General features: G+C 41.9%; 1 protein-coding gene and 1 long non-coding RNA gene across 2 annotated transcripts; one reads left to right on the forward strand and one right to left on the reverse strand.

The window, feature by feature from the left end:
* Positions 1 to 2724: 2724 nt before the first annotated feature.
* Positions 2725 to 8442, reverse strand: LOC146651632 (uncharacterized). Its single transcript, XR_014907944.1, has 3 exons — positions 8261 to 8442; positions 6105 to 7152; positions 2725 to 3331 (listed from the first exon to the last, which is right to left on the reverse strand). It is a non-coding gene; the product is annotated as an uncharacterized LOC146651632 (long non-coding RNA).
* A 4026-nt stretch (positions 8443 to 12468) lies between these two features.
* On the forward strand, positions 12469 to 15451 carry tmem177 (transmembrane protein 177). Its single transcript, XM_085385406.1, has 3 exons — positions 12469 to 12577; positions 14001 to 14268; positions 14531 to 15451. Exons 2-3 carry the CDS (start codon positions 14068 to 14070, stop codon positions 15260 to 15262), a joined length of 933 nt encoding a protein of 310 aa, XP_085241532.1. The 5' UTR covers positions 12469 to 12577; positions 14001 to 14067; the 3' UTR covers positions 15263 to 15451.
* Positions 15452 to 17334: the final 1883 nt, after the last annotated feature.

The raw sequence follows: 17334 nt of genomic DNA on the forward strand, positions 1-17334 counted from the left end.
TTGCAACAGCTGATGCTAAAAATAGATGCGCCCCCGAAGGGGTGGACAATGGTTTTACTGTTGAGACGCGAAAGGACTAAATGTTGTTTTTCAGTGTGATATTAAATGTGTGTTCATGATTATTACAAAAATATAAGCCCTCTGTCTTTTCCCAGGATGTGTTTCTGGTGTTAAAATGTATAAAAACCACGAGGCAGTGACGGAGTACCCCCTTTTTTACTGAAATGGACTGTTCCCTTCTTCAGCGGAATCGTTTAAAGGGCTAGTCCTGTCAAACTGACCGTTCCTAATTTAGGGGAAGTCAAACGGATTAATTGGAAGACTGAGTGTTGATGTTGAAGCTTGTTCGGGATTGTTGGGGGTCTAATTCGCTTATACGTCCACGTATGTGGGCCTATATAATATAGTTATATAGAGTATAATATAATTTCATGTATATATAAAGTATTAATAAGCATTAATCATGAAGTACAATTCTTTGGACAATGTGAATCACGATATAATTTTTGGACATCTAATTGTATTTTCGTAAGGTTTGCAGCTTTTCCTACTCATGAAGACCTCCCCCGTTCCCATTCATACTACATTAAAATAGAAATACACGACCAATGAAATGATAGAAAGTTCCCGTTTGTCACTATCTGCTGTAGAAAATTCTGATTTTCACAGCAGATTCACAATAACACTAACAAGGTTTCTTTACATTTTACAATTTGCATTTATTTCTTACAATTTAAGCCCAAAGAGTCATCCTCACAGACTTCTTTTATTTACTACAGCAGTATTTCTCTATTAAGCAAAAAGAACCGAGATGCACTATTGAAATTACACTTTTTTCTTATATTAAAATATATCAGGGTTTAAATGTGAAATTAAACTTCTTTACACTGACAGAAAGCTGAGTTTTAATTAGTTAAACACCGTGTAAAATGAGTTTGTCATCCCTGCCCTGTCGCTTTGAGCAAAGACACAACTCATCCCTTCTTGTTTACCCACTTTGTGTCGAAAATTATTTCATAATGTACAGAAAATATAACACACGATTATATTAAATACTTAAAAAACTTATAATATAATATAATATGCATACATATTATATGATGTCTTATACAATGCTGAAGGTAGTGTTCCATATGTGATACCATAGCAACGAGCCAAAACACCAAAACCCTAAAACTGAAGGTGTTACTGTTGCAGCGATGTGCAGGGCTTTGACTGCACGCTTTTTTCTTTTAGTTTCCGTATCCATGCCCACATACAGCCTTTTCAGATGTTAGTAATTGGCACTTGCAGTATGTTGTTGTTTCATTATATAATTCTCTCACATGTGCGAATCTCGTAGATTAACTCCTTTATTTTTTATTACCAAGTCTTAACCTCCAAACTAGGAGACAAACTGAAAACTGTGATAGAAAATATCAACATCATCCCTTTTTTTCATTTATTTTTATTTTTGTATCTATTGATTCATTTACTGAATATTTACTTTGGTAATAATAATTATTATTTTAATAATGACTTGAGGTTAACCATGAATTTCACCTGTGTCATTTACGTGTATCTGTAACAGTGTATCTGTTAACAGTTTTGTGTAAACATGCCCATGCAGGAAAACAGTGCACTGTTAGCTCGTTTTTGCAAGAGGTCAATAAAAGCAATCAAGAGAACGGGAGCAGGACTGTGCGTAAATGCACTGATAATGATTGAAGGTAAAGAATGTGTATCACTGAGAACAGATAACTGCACATGCTCTAAGGTTCATTTCTGGCACTTAGACGTAGTAACCACTGTTTGTTTTATAGATTTAAAAAAATGACTAGAAGTTACATTTGAGCCATCAGGTTCATTCACAACACTTTGAAAAGACACCGCATGTCGTCATAAAGTGTAACTCTGAAAGGCAAGGTCTACAGGGTTGTCTAATTTAAACAGAGGCTTCTCATTAGTCACACTAAGCAGTAGAGCTTAAAAGAGGAAACTTTATACCGTAAGCTTGTTTGGAGGAGGTGAGTGTATGCTCTCAATATCAACCTGGAGCCAACAAAGAGTAAAGCTAGTACTGTATCTCATGAGAGAGATCGAGGCTAACACTGTTCATGAGTGGGCACATAGACTGCATATTCAAATACAAGTGTGATTACTGATGGGTCTATATTTAGAATAAAGTAATAACTGACTTCCAGTAACCCTCAGAAATATGTGTGTGTGAGAGAGAAAGATGTAAATAATTCAATTGAAACGAGGAAGAAGGAGCCGATATGCATTTTACCTCTGAAAATAATCAGATGTTAGACATTTTACAACTCACATTACAGTGAGTAAGTGATGGGAAATGAAGTCGTCGCTCTCTGGCAGCATTTCCAGGAAAGCCCATTTTAAAAGCATGTACTCAGACACACACACACACAGCCAACATGCACACACAGTCATTCTTTCCATATGATTGATGTGGTGGTAAATGTGATATTGAATCGTTGTTGGTCTTGATAATATCTCATCAACACTTGTGGAAGGAAGAAAGTGAGGAAATGAATTTAATCTCATGTTTTCCTTGTTTTGATAAATGGGCTGGTAGTTAGTAGTTACTCAAGATACCTTTTTCTATACTTGTAAGCACTCTCTGTCACGGATGCATTAAAGTGTCACGAGCTAACAGAATGATCACCTAGGTGTGAAGCACTGTAAGAGTTCAACAGATTTATTGACAAGTTTTTTTTTGCACAGTGAAAAGGTAGTAACAAAGCTGATGGTGGGGCATTTGAGTTCCAGCAGTGGCAGTCAGGCAACACAGGCTTCCCAGGGCATGCGCACACACACAAAACAGGGCTCATGGGAGTGGGGCTTCATAGCAAGAAAGGTTACACAGAGAGGTTATCCAAGACATAAAACACACAAACCAAACAGAATCAAGGGCGTCTCTTGGCTGGTGCAACGTTGTGACAAGCTTGAAGTAGTTAGCCTAGTCATAGACGAGCAGAAAGTGAGTCAGTAGAGCTGATTGCAGGCAGGTGCGTGCCTGAAGGAAGGCGGAGAGGCAGGAGGAGCTGCACTGAGGCAAGGTGACCACAACACGCCAAAGAGACAAAATAAGAGAGGCAGGCCAGCGCGAGAGACTCGAGGAAGTTGGCACAAAGTTCAGTATTGTACCCAAGGATGCTTCATCATGCAGGCTTCTTCTTCTGCCTGCTTCCTCTAGGGGTCACCACAGTGGATCATCTGCCTCCATCTCACCCTGTCCCTAGCTTCCTCTTCTGGCACACAAACCCTCTGAACATCCTCCATCCTGTTCCTTTGTATTTGGCCGACAGCAGCGGAGGCAGTCACTGTTAACCTGCATGGAAATCTCATCTTTTATATTCATATATGATGCAGTTGCAGACACTCATTTTAAACATGGTCTGTGTTTGAAAACACGAGATAACTGTATGTGCATTTTAGTCCTATAACCTGTGTGCGCACTGTTTTTTTGTTCTACTCCAGCCTTTATGATGTCAGGCTGAGTACATATCATTAAGAGCAATCTTAAAGCTGTTACACAAAAGCTCCACCAAAGCTTTTATCTGTAAGAGAAACCCAGTTAGAACAAACTTGTCTTAAAAGGAGGATGGCCTTAAACAGACACCATGTAAAACAGCTTGTTTCAGACACAGGATGAATTGAGGAGCTGCATAAAGGCAGAGTAAAATTTAAATAAGGATTATTCTGAACTGTGAATCATGCAAAGCTACTCTGGAGCACAGGAATAAAATATCTGGAAATAAGCTAAACTTTAATTTAGCCTCTCAGATGCAAGGCTTACATATGTTTAGAAAGTAATGGTTGCCCTGCTCATTCTCGATGTGAAATATCTGAGCTCTCCAGGTTTTCTGTGACATATCAGGCATCGATTTGACAGTTTCGATATATCCTCACATGTTCACAAAGGTAAACACGGTGCTGTTCAGATCTACACAAGAGCAAGATCTCCGCTTTGGTCTTACCAGTGTGTTTATGAAGATGTGAGAGTCATGCCCTGTTGAAACCTAAAGATTTATTGATTAAGGCTATGGTCGACTTGTAGGACGCAATCAAGAGGTAGTAAATCGGTTGGCTGGAATACTGATTTAGTCATTAATTGAGAGGTCTCACTGCGAGCACAGGCAGCAGGCTGATGGGATGTTAATTTGATAAGCGATTGCTTTGCATCTACTAATTTGTCCTCGGATTCTGCAGGTTGAGCCTTTCTTGTGGCCACCCTACACCTCCAGTAACAGATTGCACTTAAACTGCAATGCCGATTTCCTCTGAAGGGGTATCAAAGGGTGTTCTTCATGTTCATCTTGCACAGTGCCATAAATACACCACTGACATCTGTGTGCATGTGTGAGCAGAGCAAGACCTTCACCACCACTTGATGGATAAACACGGATTTATTTCGGGGTCAGAAGGAATGCAGCTTGAAATTAGCTCTTGTTTATTTAATAAAGTGAAAGGAGTTGACAGTATAGGCTCCAAGCCGTCTTTAGCCTGTGTTTAGTCCTCTCATGCAGATCTTAAATGCCAATATCTGCCTGCCTAAATCTTTCCACAGTCATAGGGACGTAGCTTCTTCCAGCATGTAGTGTGCAGAAGACCTGAGGAACCACCACAGAAGGGCCGGGCATCAGTCAGAGGACTGACACGGTCCTGTGTGACGTGCATCACCATCAAGTAAAGCCTTATTTAGGGTTATAGCTCAGTAGAGGAGAATGTGTATCCCCCTTTAAACCCACATCAAACACACACACACACAAAGACACATACTTCTATTGCCTCCTGCCTGTTGCCATGGAGACACTAGTGAGCCCTTTCCTTATACCAGGAACAGACTGATTACATCACAATATGCAGATGCGAACAGTGCACACACGTGTACTGTAAAGTGATTTCATTTTACCATTCCAGTCTGTGAAACAGTTGCTGTGCCCTCAATGTGCACACAAGCTTATGTTGTCATCGCTCGACAACATCCATTTATCTCTGTGTGCGTGCGTATGTCATTTATAAATGTTTACCATGAATGGAGTCTTGTTTCCAGATCCTACAGATCCCTGCAGACAGTATGTTTATGTTTGATGACGTGCACTGGTTTCATATTTGTGTTTTCATAAGGAAACCATTACAATAGAGAAGGGGGTGAAATTAGCTCAAAGAACTGAGAGTGATGAGGGGAAATATGAGCTTACTGTTGGGTGATTAAACTAGATAGAATAGTAAACCTTATTAAGAATGAGAAAAGTAGACTGTGATTCTCTTTCAAGCTCCATGCAGATGCAGTGAAAGAGCCTGAAAATGTGCTCAAAGGATATTCTCTACCAAACTCATCGGAAGACTTCCAATAATGTTTTAACTTCTTCTCCAAACAGTTGTCACATTGGTGCTAGAGCCTCCAACAGGGTGGGCTACACTTTGAGCATCTGAATTAACAGGTGTCGCTTACAGCGCTGGTTTATGCTGAAGTCTGTTCATTCTGAAGTGGGAATAAGAGTAAGTAAGAATAGACTGTTGTCAAGAATAAACGTTGATGTTGTTGTGTTATTATGATGCACTCCTCAGATTCGGCATCAGTGTTTAATGTAATATTTGGCACTGAAGTTGTTTTAGCTCAAAGAAAAAACTTGGAGTGCCTTCTTTCCTCACAACAAGTATAGACACATTTACATAACGCTGCTTTGTATTTATTTAGTTGTTTAGTTTTGGGTTGGTTGCTTAGTGTCTCACCCTCCAAATGGCTCAGGTGTGGGGGGGTGATGGGTAGGGATGGGTATCGTTTAGGTTTTATCCGATACCGGTGCCAAACTGGTACTTTTGAAATGGTCCCGGTGCTTAAACGGTGCTCGAACCGCTGCTTAAAGAATGGAGAACACAAACTTTGTCCAAAAACCTCTCATGTTTAACTGTTTTCCTCTTTTTCTTTGGTCATTTTAGCCTTTTTGGCCAGGGTGAAGGGAGTATCTGCCATCAAACAAGAAGACAGCCGCATGTAGCTATGATGATGTTTGCTAGTTCACCTTACATGCATTAATGTAATAACGTGGTTAGTGTACTCAACGTAAATTACACACGAACAACATTAAGCTACTCACGCAGAGAAGAACGGCTGCTGCTGCATCATCATCCGTCATCATTTCTTCTACACTGGCAGGGCTAGGGGCCAGGACTCTCCTCTTCGGGTTCTTGGGGGATGTTGCTAACTCCGGGTCCGATAACAGGCACCACACCCGCAGTAGATGTGCTCGGTGTGAGGTCTCGCAGCAAGCTATCAAGTACGGCGCATTTCTCTGCAATTTTAAAAAAAGCTATGCGTCGCCAGGTGTTTCATCAGATTCGTGGTGTTACCTCCTTTGCACTGTATCACAATATCACCTTAAAGCACGTGTTGCAGGCTGCTGAGTTTGCATCTTTTGCTGTGAAGTACAGCCAGACTTTGACCGCTTCGCCTTGGGCCTTTTTAATCTGTAGCTCTGCTCTAAAAGAACGTACGTACCTGGGCCCGCCTACTATCCTTGCAAAGGTAAAATGATTGGCTAGAATCCAAATGTGCGCTGCTTTTCGGTCTGGTTACTACCGTTTATGTCAGAACCGGTGCCATGATGGAACCAGATACTGGTACCCATCCCTAGTGATGGGTGGAGGAAGGTGACGGGGCGGAGGGCCCAGCTTTGGTCCCACAGGACCGAGGTGAAGGTTCGGCTTTCAGAGTTCATGTCTCGATGTGTTCCCTGTAACTTCTCAACAAGCAAAGTTAGGACGTGTTCGAGCTGACTGACACTTTGATGGGACACGACTGCTGAGTCTGCAGAGTCCAACCGGTGGCCAGAACATTCAGTCACATTAAACAAAGGATTGGACTCAATAAGCAGGACCCGGGTGCCAGCAGCACTTTTACAGATCTTATTACAAAGATTGAAGAGCTGGTAAGTGCAGGTAGGCCGGGGGTTCTCCCAGAGAGAAGAGAAAAACAACCAAGGTGAGTTTAAGATGATTTTGTTAAGTCTTGTAATTGGATTTAGTTTGGATTGGTTTCCAGAGAGGTGGAGAGGGATTCGATGGAGAGTGGAGCAGGGAGGTAAACGGATTAACTCAGGCTCTTTAAAGCAGCAGGGATCCATGGAAGCTGAGGAGTAACTCTCTCTGGAAAACAGACGAGAGAAAAGGGTTAAAGGGCACAAAACATGAGGATGAACTAAAGACATGCGAGTCTTAAATACCACCGTGGGGGTGACAACGGCCTGGGCGAGAGCAGATTTTTCCTCTCCAGACTTTTGTGGATTACATTTCATCACCGCCCACTGTCACTTTAATTTGTTTTAAGGAGTTCAGCTCCAATCAAATGTCACATAATTCTCAGAAACCTAGATAATAATTTCCTCCCATCTGCTGAGTCCCCCCTACACTCCGACACCTCCCAGCCATAACCTTGACATGCCTATCCCCATCTCATCTCCTGCTTCACTTCACCTCCTACATGTAAACTTGTACCTTTTGGTTCATCATTCCAGTGCTCTTGCTATTGCTTCATTACTTCACGATAAACAAACCAGTTAAAGTCTATGTTTCCTTTACTGACGGATTTGTTTGCGAGTTTATCTGCTTTCTCATTTCCTGGAATTCCTACATGAATATTGTGTTTTTCCCTTGACTAATTAGCCATGAAGCGACTTACAGTACTCCATAAAAAACATGTGGTTATTGGTTACTCCTGTAAAAGCTGAATGTTGAAGCTGAATCACCACATGAGTATTTTGTTCTCTGTCACTTCCTCTGTCTGCTCCAGAGCTAAAACTACTGCACATCTTTACCTCACAGTCAGAGCACAAACCGCTCCTTAAGAACCAAAAGCTGATGACTGAATGTGCTGAATGTAGCACAGGTGTGAAGAACCGTGGCCATTTTATTAGGTTCAACTTTTTAACATAAATATATATTCAGCCAATCACTTGGTGCATTTAAGCATGCAAACGAGGTCAAAACAACCTACTGAAGTCCAAACCAATCATAAGAATGGAAAAGGAAGGTGATTTAAGTATTTTGAACAAGGCTGCTCAGAGTATTTCAGAAAATGCTGATCTTCTCAGATGTTCCTACAAAAACCATCTCTGGGGTTGAACCTTGAATCAGATGGGTTACAGCAGCAGAAGAGCACACTGCGTACCACCCAGTCAGCTGAGAACAGGAAGGCTACAATTCACACAGACTCACTAAAAGTGAACAGCAGAAAACTGAGAAAACATTGGCTGACCTGATGAGTCCTACTTCAGATGCTAGGGTCATAAACATCTTGAGAGTACGGATCCATCCCGCCTCGTATCAGCAGTTCAGGCTGCTGGCAATGACGTGGCACACATCTCAAACTGGTTTCCTGACCATTTCACTGTACTCACACGACCTCCACCGTCACAGATCTCCAACAGAGCATCTTTGGCAAATCTCCAGCATCTGTATGACACAGTCATGTCCATATGGACCAGAATCTCAGAGGAATGTTGAAAGCAGAATGAAGTGGACACTGAGTGTATGGGTGCAGTTATTTTTAAGCATTAAATAACTTTAATTTTGATGGTCACTGAGACAAACAGAACAGGATGTATAGATTCAGCAGTGAAATCTGAGTAAAAACACTGAGGCACAGAGAGGATTTTCCACTTCAGCACAGAAAGGCCCGAACCAACAAACCTACAACCTTCCCTCTCTGTGGAAGAGTAAAAAGCTATTTTAAGGTAAATAAAGCTGTGCAAAATACTGGGTGCTGAACTTGAAACTAATTTTCTGGGTGAACTGAAAATTAGTGACCAATCGGCACACAATGTTCTCCCAGCTTTGATGAAATCTCCCTCAACACAGCATGTTTTCACTGTTTAACCAACAGCCCTTTGCTAGTAGTAATAGTAGTAGTTCTTTTTTAAACAATTATCATTAAAGTTCATCACTCTATCAATTCATCACATGAAACCGACTATTTTCGCACTTTTGGTTGCACAACTTTCACTTCCTCCTATACAGGGCAGCCCCTGGATGGGGAACAAGTAACAGTCTATGATTCAGCCTGTGCTGCTGTATATTACTGTAGAAGTACCTATCTAGACTACATTACTAACATCTGCCTGTTTGATGTTTTACGGGAATTTTCCACAGAGGGGGAACCACATTTTTTAAATTTATAATATTTCATAAAATTATTGCCAAGCCTCATCAATCCCAGCTCTTCTCCTGTGCTCATCTCTGCATGTAAGCCTGTTAATATTAATCAGGTCAATATTATACCAGCAGCGTAACCGTGTTGGACTCTTCTGCTAAATATTTCATTACTTTGAATTATTAGATTCTACGGAGGGAAATGTGACCGCATACTGCAAGAGACATCTTTGAGGCTGCTTTCAGGCTGACACCAAATTCACACATGCAAAGTGTCAGCGACACATTTTTAGACGCATGGCTGAGCAAAGCCTTGAATAGCTGCTGCAACATCTCCTTCCTGCCCTTGATGTAAAGTGAGATTATCATTTAAAGCCGTCCTCCACTCCTTAACCTGTGATCCAGTTTGCAGCAGGCTATTTTATTTCTAGGAAGAGAACGGCTAAATAAAATCACGGCTGGACACAGTGAAGCAACGAGAAATCTGCTGACCCTGTGTGCGGTAGAGCCGCATCAGCTGGCTTAACACAGATATGGTAGCTGAAAAGTTTGTCGTGCACAGTGAGGTTTGGTGATAAAGCTGCAGAAACGTTGTGAGAGGCTTTTAGGCTCAAATGTGTACCATTAGCAAAGGACAGAAAATGCCTGTGAGGTGACCGGAGCTGTTTTCTGCTCTTTCAGCACAGTAACAAATTTGGAGCTTCAGGAAAACAACAGAGCTGGGTTTGGTGTTTAATGTGTGCACAGTGAAGGCTAATTAAGTAGAACTCGTGCACACTTAGGTGTAGAGCAACACTTGATTAATATGGAGTTTTAAAGCCAGAGATATTATTATTTAAATCACAGAGTCAGAGTTACTCGTGCTGAAATTAGTCTGCGTAGCAAGCAGTAGCGGTTTTTTGATGCGGGCGACACGGGCGGTTGCCCGGGGCGGCATCACGGGCATCGTGAAAAAAAAATGCTCGTACTCATGCTGCCCCGACATCACGCCAGCGCATATTGGGAATGGCAGAGGCACCGATCGGTTTTTTTTATCGCCCATTTGCTGGGAGTAAGGGCGCCCTCCGTTTGCGAGGTGCGCCTGCTGCTTGCTGCACAGGGAGGAGAGGACGGAGCGGCATCTAATAACCAACTCGCAAAATAAAACAAAATAAAAACAAACCAACAAACACGAAAACACCAGACATCATGATACAGACTTATAATTTGCAGACTTATAATATTTTTTTTCGACATTCTGTACGCGAAAAGTGAGCGCGAGAGCCCTCGGTGCGCCTGCTCGCTGCTGAAGTCAAAGTAAACTTTATTGTCATCTCCGCTACATACAGTCCAGTATATAGAGAGACGAGACGACGAGGCTCCAGTTACAGCAGTAAACAAACAATAAATATAAGAAGAGTAAGAAAATAAATATACACTTTAGGACTCGGGGTAAAGGATCAATAACAATTTAAATTTATAATTTACAGTTTGATGATTTAAAGTCTCACACACAACCCGTCGAAAGGGGGCCGGCTGCTTCCAAATAGAGCACATTTCATTCATAATGTTGTAAATCCAAGCCCATTATGTATTCATGATTTGAATCCTGGGTTGTGTGAAATCCCAGAAATAAACCTTAGACAAAGTGAATCTGTGAACTAAGGTGTAGGTCTGTTAGGTTATGTTGTGGCGATCCTCGGGTTGGGGGATGGGTGTTCATACTGGAGTGCAAAATGAAAACCAGTGGAAGATGGACAAGAAAAGTTCAAAGCCATCTGGTGCTCAGTTTAGAAAAAGAGAAAAGAAGAGGAGGAGAAACGAGCAAAAGATGCAGGTAAGCAGATGTGTGATTGGATAATGGCAGCTCATCCTGAAACAATCAGAATCAGAATACTTTATTAATCCCTGAGGAAATTATGTGGGTTACAGTTGCTCCAAGAAGAAATGGTAAAAATAGTAACAGTAACAGACTAAACTCCAAACAGTACATTATGTTACAGATTGGAATATTAATTAGACATTGTCAATTGTTGATTTGTCCTGTTCTCATTGCATGACGAATTATGATGGCTGTTTGGTAGCTGTTTGCATACTATGCATACTCTCTCTCTCTTCGTGTGTGTGTGTGTGTGTGTGTGTGTGTGTGTGTGTGTGTGTGTGTGTGTGTGTGTGTGTGTGTGCGTGCATGTTTCTCTGGTGAAATTCAGTATGGTTCTGACAACAGTTTTATGTGGGGGGGCGCAGAGACAGTGTTCGCCCACGGCGCCAAACAGGCTAGGACCGCCACTGGTAGCAAGGCTATAAATTGGTCAAGGGTTAGAGAGACAGTCTTCTGAAGTCTGTTCTATTAAACATGCAAAAGATTTCGACCTTTGTCTTAAACGTTTTCCCTGATGTCATGAAGAGCACCTTAAACTGGAACAGCAGAGAGGTCATATTTTTGGTTGTGTTGCTTTTTACCTCGCCGCTGTGCAACAGGAAGCAGCATTTCGGATGTAACCTAGTTGTCCAAGCGCAACTTAAAACCAAAAGAAGGGCACTGCCAGCCAACAATACCTCAGCTTTATTCATAGCAGTCAGTATTAACAGAAAACAAAGTGCAAACCCATACAAACCACATACGGTCAGTTTGTACAGCACTGTTTTACCATTTAGAGGAGTTGTTTTTTTATGAAACAAAACAAAACCGGATGATAAAATATATGTTGTTGAATTTTTCTTTTTTTTGTCCTTTGTATCATGTTTTTAATTTAATTTTAATTTCAGCTGAACTAGAAATTCAATAAAGGCTTTTTTTAAACAATTATTATTATTACTATTATTTATGCATTTATTTATTTGTTAGCCAGAAATGTTACTTATACCGTAATATGAGGTGTATAAGCTTGACCTGTTGGTGCTGTACACTCTTTTCTGTCACTGATATCTTTAGTTAGACTAAATGTATAATATATATGCAAACAGAGCTTTAGAAATGCATACTGATTAAATATGTTCTGCTCTTCTAATGCTTAAAAATCAATTCAGCTACATGAGCACAATGCATTAGATTTAATAATTAATGTTAAGGTTGAATAATAAATAGGAAATGATTTAAATTTAAGTTCATGCAGCTTATTTATTTATTTACTACCTTTGGTAAATGTATTCACAAAGGAACGTTTAGATGTTGTTAAATATATAATTTTTTTATTGTTTAACAAACGGAAATTAAAAAAAAAATTAATTAGCAAGACCACTTCAGAAAAACAAGTAACTGAAGATAATAATAACAAAAATTCACGTCAAATCAATGAGCCTTCTAACTTTACCGTCGTGAAACTGTCGTGAAACGCCATGACGACAGCTAAATCGCTTTCCGGTCACTGTTATGTCTCCATGCCGTGCAGCTGTCCTTGGAAAGTGTCTCGTGTGCGGCTCGTGGGAAAGATGCGGAGAACAGGTGAGTGTCCACCGGAGCGGAAACTGAAGCAAGTGTTTCAGACGCGCTCGTGCTAAATGGAGAGAAGCGGACTCGTTTACGGCTCTGTGTGTAAGGGTTAAGGCTGCTGACGTCATGCGCAGTAAAAGCATCATTAACAGGCTCGTCGTTGTTGCCGTTTGCAGTGAAGTACTTCACGTTTCATCAGTGACAGCCTGCCTGTGCGTGCTTCAGAAGCTGTTGGTGTGTCTCCGACGACACGACCGCGGGCAGGTGTGAGGCAGGTTGTAGGGTTAGCTCGGTTTAATTCATCTGTTTGTTCACAGCGAGTCCTGAGTGAAGACAAGACTGACTATGATTAAGTTTGACCCCAAACTACAAAACAAGTTAGTCTGACTCATCAGCGAGTTAAAAAAAAAAAAGTGCAGAACTGCTTCTTTAAAGTCCATGAATGATGACGTCATTATCACGGTTGCGGATTTGACTCGATCCTGAACACTAAGGTTGTTATTTGGGACTGTCACCACATCAGGTTGTCTCTGTGTGACTGTAAGTATTCATTTTAATGAGGTACTACAATACTGCATGTACTACTATACTACTACAGACCATAGAAGAAGAATTGTGCTGTCTCTCATCTTTCATTCAGGTAAACAACACTTATGATAGATACTTTATCGATCTCTCAAGGGAAACTACTACATTACAGCAGCATGTTACTCAATAAACATACTTTTAAAATGTAGAGATTTAAAACAATAAACTTATAAATAAAAATGATATTCAGTTAAAGAAGTGTAAATAATAAGACTAATAATAAGAGAGCAGGTGTGATGGGTTGTCCATGATGGAGAGCAGTTTGTTCGATGACCTCCAACCCTCGCTGACTCAGACGCCTCCAGATTCTGGCCAATGATGTTCCAGCCTGTGGATCAGTTTGTTGATCCTGCTGGCATCTCTTGCTCTGATGCGGCCCCCCTCCCAGCAGACAACAGCAAAGTAAATGTCCCGCGCCACCGCAGACTGGTAGATGGTCTCCAACATCCTGCTGCACACTTTAAAGGATCTGAGCTTCCTACAGTAACTCCACTAAGGTTTAAATGTTTCCATGTTACAAAATACAGAAGAGATGGAAGTGACCAGCCAATCACAGCCTGAGGCTTCAAGTTTAGTTGATTTTCAGCTTGTTGTGTGATTCTAAGGCAGCTCAAGTTCATTTAACTAACATGTTTTAGGTTGTAGTACACTGTGATAACCACGTCGTGTGCACTGATGTTGCGTTAGCCCGCATGATGAGCCCTAACCTCGAATGAGATCGTGCTATGTGACATGTTAATGACATGTTAAGTTCCTGGGGGAGGATGAGTCAGCACAGTGTCACAGTTTTTATATATCTGTGACATGCAGCTTGTTTTCATGGATGTATCGTCTGTCCTCTTCACAGATGTCACCAACTGAAGCTTGCTGCTGAAAACAACACGGGAGCCAAAAAAAGGAAGAAAATAAAAGCCATGGCGTCTCGTTTCCTGAAGTACTCCGTGCTTCTCCAGAAGTACCGCACTCCGCTGCTCATTGCGAGCTGCGGTGGAGTCTTCGCCGCCAACATGTTCTACCACGTTTTCCCTGACGTCTCCTACCGTCAGCTCTATCAGGCCTGGCACCGGGGGGAGCCGGTCGTGCTGTCGGAAAAGCTGGAAAATCTTTTTCAGCAGGTTTTAATTTATCTTATTTTTTCAAGATCACACTTCAGATATGTTTAAAAGACTTCAGCTGTAATATGCATGTGATTGTCGCTGGAATGATGCATAAATATTTTTAGTTGCTGATGAGAGGAAAATAGCAGTAAAGATAGACGCAGGCGTCTTAGATTAATAACCATCATTATACACAAATCGAAACAAATTGTTCACAAAACATGAAATTTGTTCTTTCATGAATTTCATAAAATTCACATTTCTGCTTTGTCATTTGTAGGTGCTGAAGGACTATGGCGTCAGCTCACCCAAGAATGTCTCGGCCTTTGCGTCCTTTGGCTTCCATCCGGTTGGCGCTGGCGTCCCGTGGCTTCCTGCGGGGGCCCAAATCGGCATCCCGGCTAACTTCAACAGCACCGCCGACGACCCGAGTGGAATTACCAATCGCAACATTTTCATCAACGGCAAAACGGTGGACTGGAGCAGTGAGTCCGGTTCGACTCTAAAGGAGGCGCTTGTGTTTTCCCTCGATGCGCAGAAGTTCGCCATAGCGCGCGAGGTGGCCCGCTTGCAGTCCGGGGGACCCGTCATGAGCGCTGCTGTCGCTCCGTTCTGCCTGGGAGGGGTTTGGGTGTACAGCGTGGTGCTGAAGCAGGTTTTCGGGCTGTACGGCGGGCCTGCGCTGCTACGCGGGGCTGTGAACATCGTTGCGCTTGGCATTGGTGCTGTTTCCTACTTCCTCACCTCGGACGCCGTCAGCCAGTGGCTTGACTATAGCTCGGACCGACGTGCGGCCGGAGTGTCCCGCGATTACGCCAAAGGAGGGGTGGAGTTTTACGATAAAATTCTGTCCAGAAACAAAACGCTGCGCTCGCTGATGGGGCAGAAGGGAGAGGATATGTACGCTCCCAGTGGGAACTTGTTTCCTGCTCACGTCTTTCAGCTGAAACACACGCCGTACACCTCCAGGAGGGAGCAGATCCTCGCTCTGCTGAAAGAGGAGAAAGTATGAGAGGAGGGCTAGCGATGGGAACTAAACTAGCAAGACTTTGCATGTTTTTTCTTAAAATTATGTCATCACGGATGTGCTGAATGTAATTTGTAATCAGCAAAGTCCTGAGGGGTCGTGTATTTGCTGACTTTATGCAACAACGATGGCGTGTAGGGCACAGTGTACCAATAAACTGTTTCCCTGCCTGTGTTTGTGGTCATATGTGTGATCAGTCGTATTAGTCAGATGCTGATAAGTGCTATTCCTGTTTCTCTCACCCAGGTGAGAGAAACAGGAATGTACATGCATGCATTTGTATTTTTGTTTCTATAATATGCTCTGGATAGATTTAGACTGTGGGCTGCTGACAGGTTATGCCTCTCTCTGTAAAACAGAACATTTTAAGCACATAATCAGTGCATGTGCAGATTAGTTTCTCCCATGTGCAATAAATGCCTCGACATAGCAACAGGTATTACAGGAAAAGCCATAAAGCCTTTGAATGAAAACAAACGCTGCTGTGACAGTGATGTACTGTCTTGTTGGTATATGTATGATTTCTATACATTTTACATCAGATAAAAACTTTGGTTGTAAGATTCAGATAATTATTTTTTAAAAGCGAGACATTTTAAATGAGAATAAGAAAGAAAAGTGCTTCTTTGTGCCCCCCTCTCCCTGTTAATGCCCTACCTGCCCCCCTGGCAAAACTTTGCAAGACCCGCACAGTTTATAGCTGATGTTTGCTGGAGCTGTGGCTCCAGCAAACATCAGCTGATACTAGAAATTAATAGCAAATAAATTCTAACAACAGCTGATCAAGCTTAAACGTGCTGCTGTTGTTTAGCAGCTGTAAAGCTGCTGGTCATGATGTCGGTTTGGATATGTGGTGAGAGGGAAACATGAAGATGAAACCAGGAGATGTCCTTACTGAATCATCAGAGCTGAACAGGTGATGGAGAAACAGGTTTACCTTTTAGGTGACATGAATGAGTTGAAGTTATGAAGTGTTTCTGAGAGACAAATAACACCAGGATCCTTTTCTAAGTAGCTGACAGCTGGTAACTGTGCAGGGGCGGGTCTAGCAAAGTGTTGCCAGGGGGGCATGTAGGGCATTAACAGGGAGAGGGGGGCACAAAGAAATACTTTTCTTTCTTATTCTCGTTTAAAATGTCTCGCTTTTAAAAAATAATTATCTGAATCTTACAACAAACGATTGATAGATTGATGCATATATACCATCAGAACAGTGTACATCACTGTCACAACAGCGTTTGTTTTCATTCAAAGGCTTTATGATTTTTCCTATAATGGTGGGCCGGTCTCTAGTCAAAATGCCCGGGCCGATTTTTTGTCCCAGTCCAGCCCTGTATGCAGCTCATCTGCAGTCTGGTGTTACCTACATCTTCCTATTCAGAAGGCAGAATTTCCGAGTTTCTGAGTACAATCAAAAGCACCACGACTGCAGTTTTTGTGTTGGATGTAAAAAGCGCACATGACGCTGTGACGTAGGCTAGAATCATGGCGGAGGTCAATGACGGTCCAGGCGTGGGATTTCTCTCGTGGAAATATGCACATTATCTTTTTCTTTCTATTGGTTGGTGACACAGTGCACTGTGGCAAGTAAGCAAGCTAGAAGACTGCAAAGTTATGGAAGCAACACATTAACAAGAGAATTCTGAGTAAAACCAAAGTTACTTTCCCTAGTAACTAGTTACTTTGAAAGTAACGAGTAACTTGAAGTAACTGAGTTACTTTTGATAGAAGTAACTAGTAATGTAACTAAGTAACTTACCCAACACTGCGTGCGCAAATGGAACAAGGCAGTCCTACACATTTGTGTAATGTGTGCATTGAAGGACAAATCCTGGTCGAGAACGACTCCATGATTCCTCACAGTGTTACTGGAGGCCAGGGTAATGCCATCCATGTTCTGAGATGTTTAGCTAAGTACAATAACCTCAGTTTTATCTGAATTTAGAAGCAGAAAATTCAATCGTCCAGGTATTTGTCTTTATGATATGCCCACAGTTTAACCGCTCGATTCAGCATGGATAAACCAACATGGGTATCGTCTGCATAGCAGTGAAAAT

Source organism: Rhamphochromis longiceps, linkage group LG16 (assembly GCF_057381845.1).
Source record: "Rhamphochromis longiceps isolate RC_006_pf linkage group LG16, R_longiceps_female_GT1.1, whole genome shotgun sequence".
NCBI classification, from domain to species: domain Eukaryota; kingdom Metazoa; phylum Chordata; class Actinopteri; order Cichliformes; family Cichlidae; genus Rhamphochromis; species Rhamphochromis longiceps.

Coding starts and splice junctions, on each gene's coding strand:
- tmem177 (XM_085385406.1), top strand. CDS start 14,068: ATGGCGTCTCGTTTCCTGAAGTACTCCGTGCTTCTCCAGAAGTACCGC. Junction 14,269..14,530: donor TGGAAAATCTTTTTCAGCAG/GTTTTAATTTAT, acceptor TGTCATTTGTAG/GTGCTGAAGGACTATGGCGT.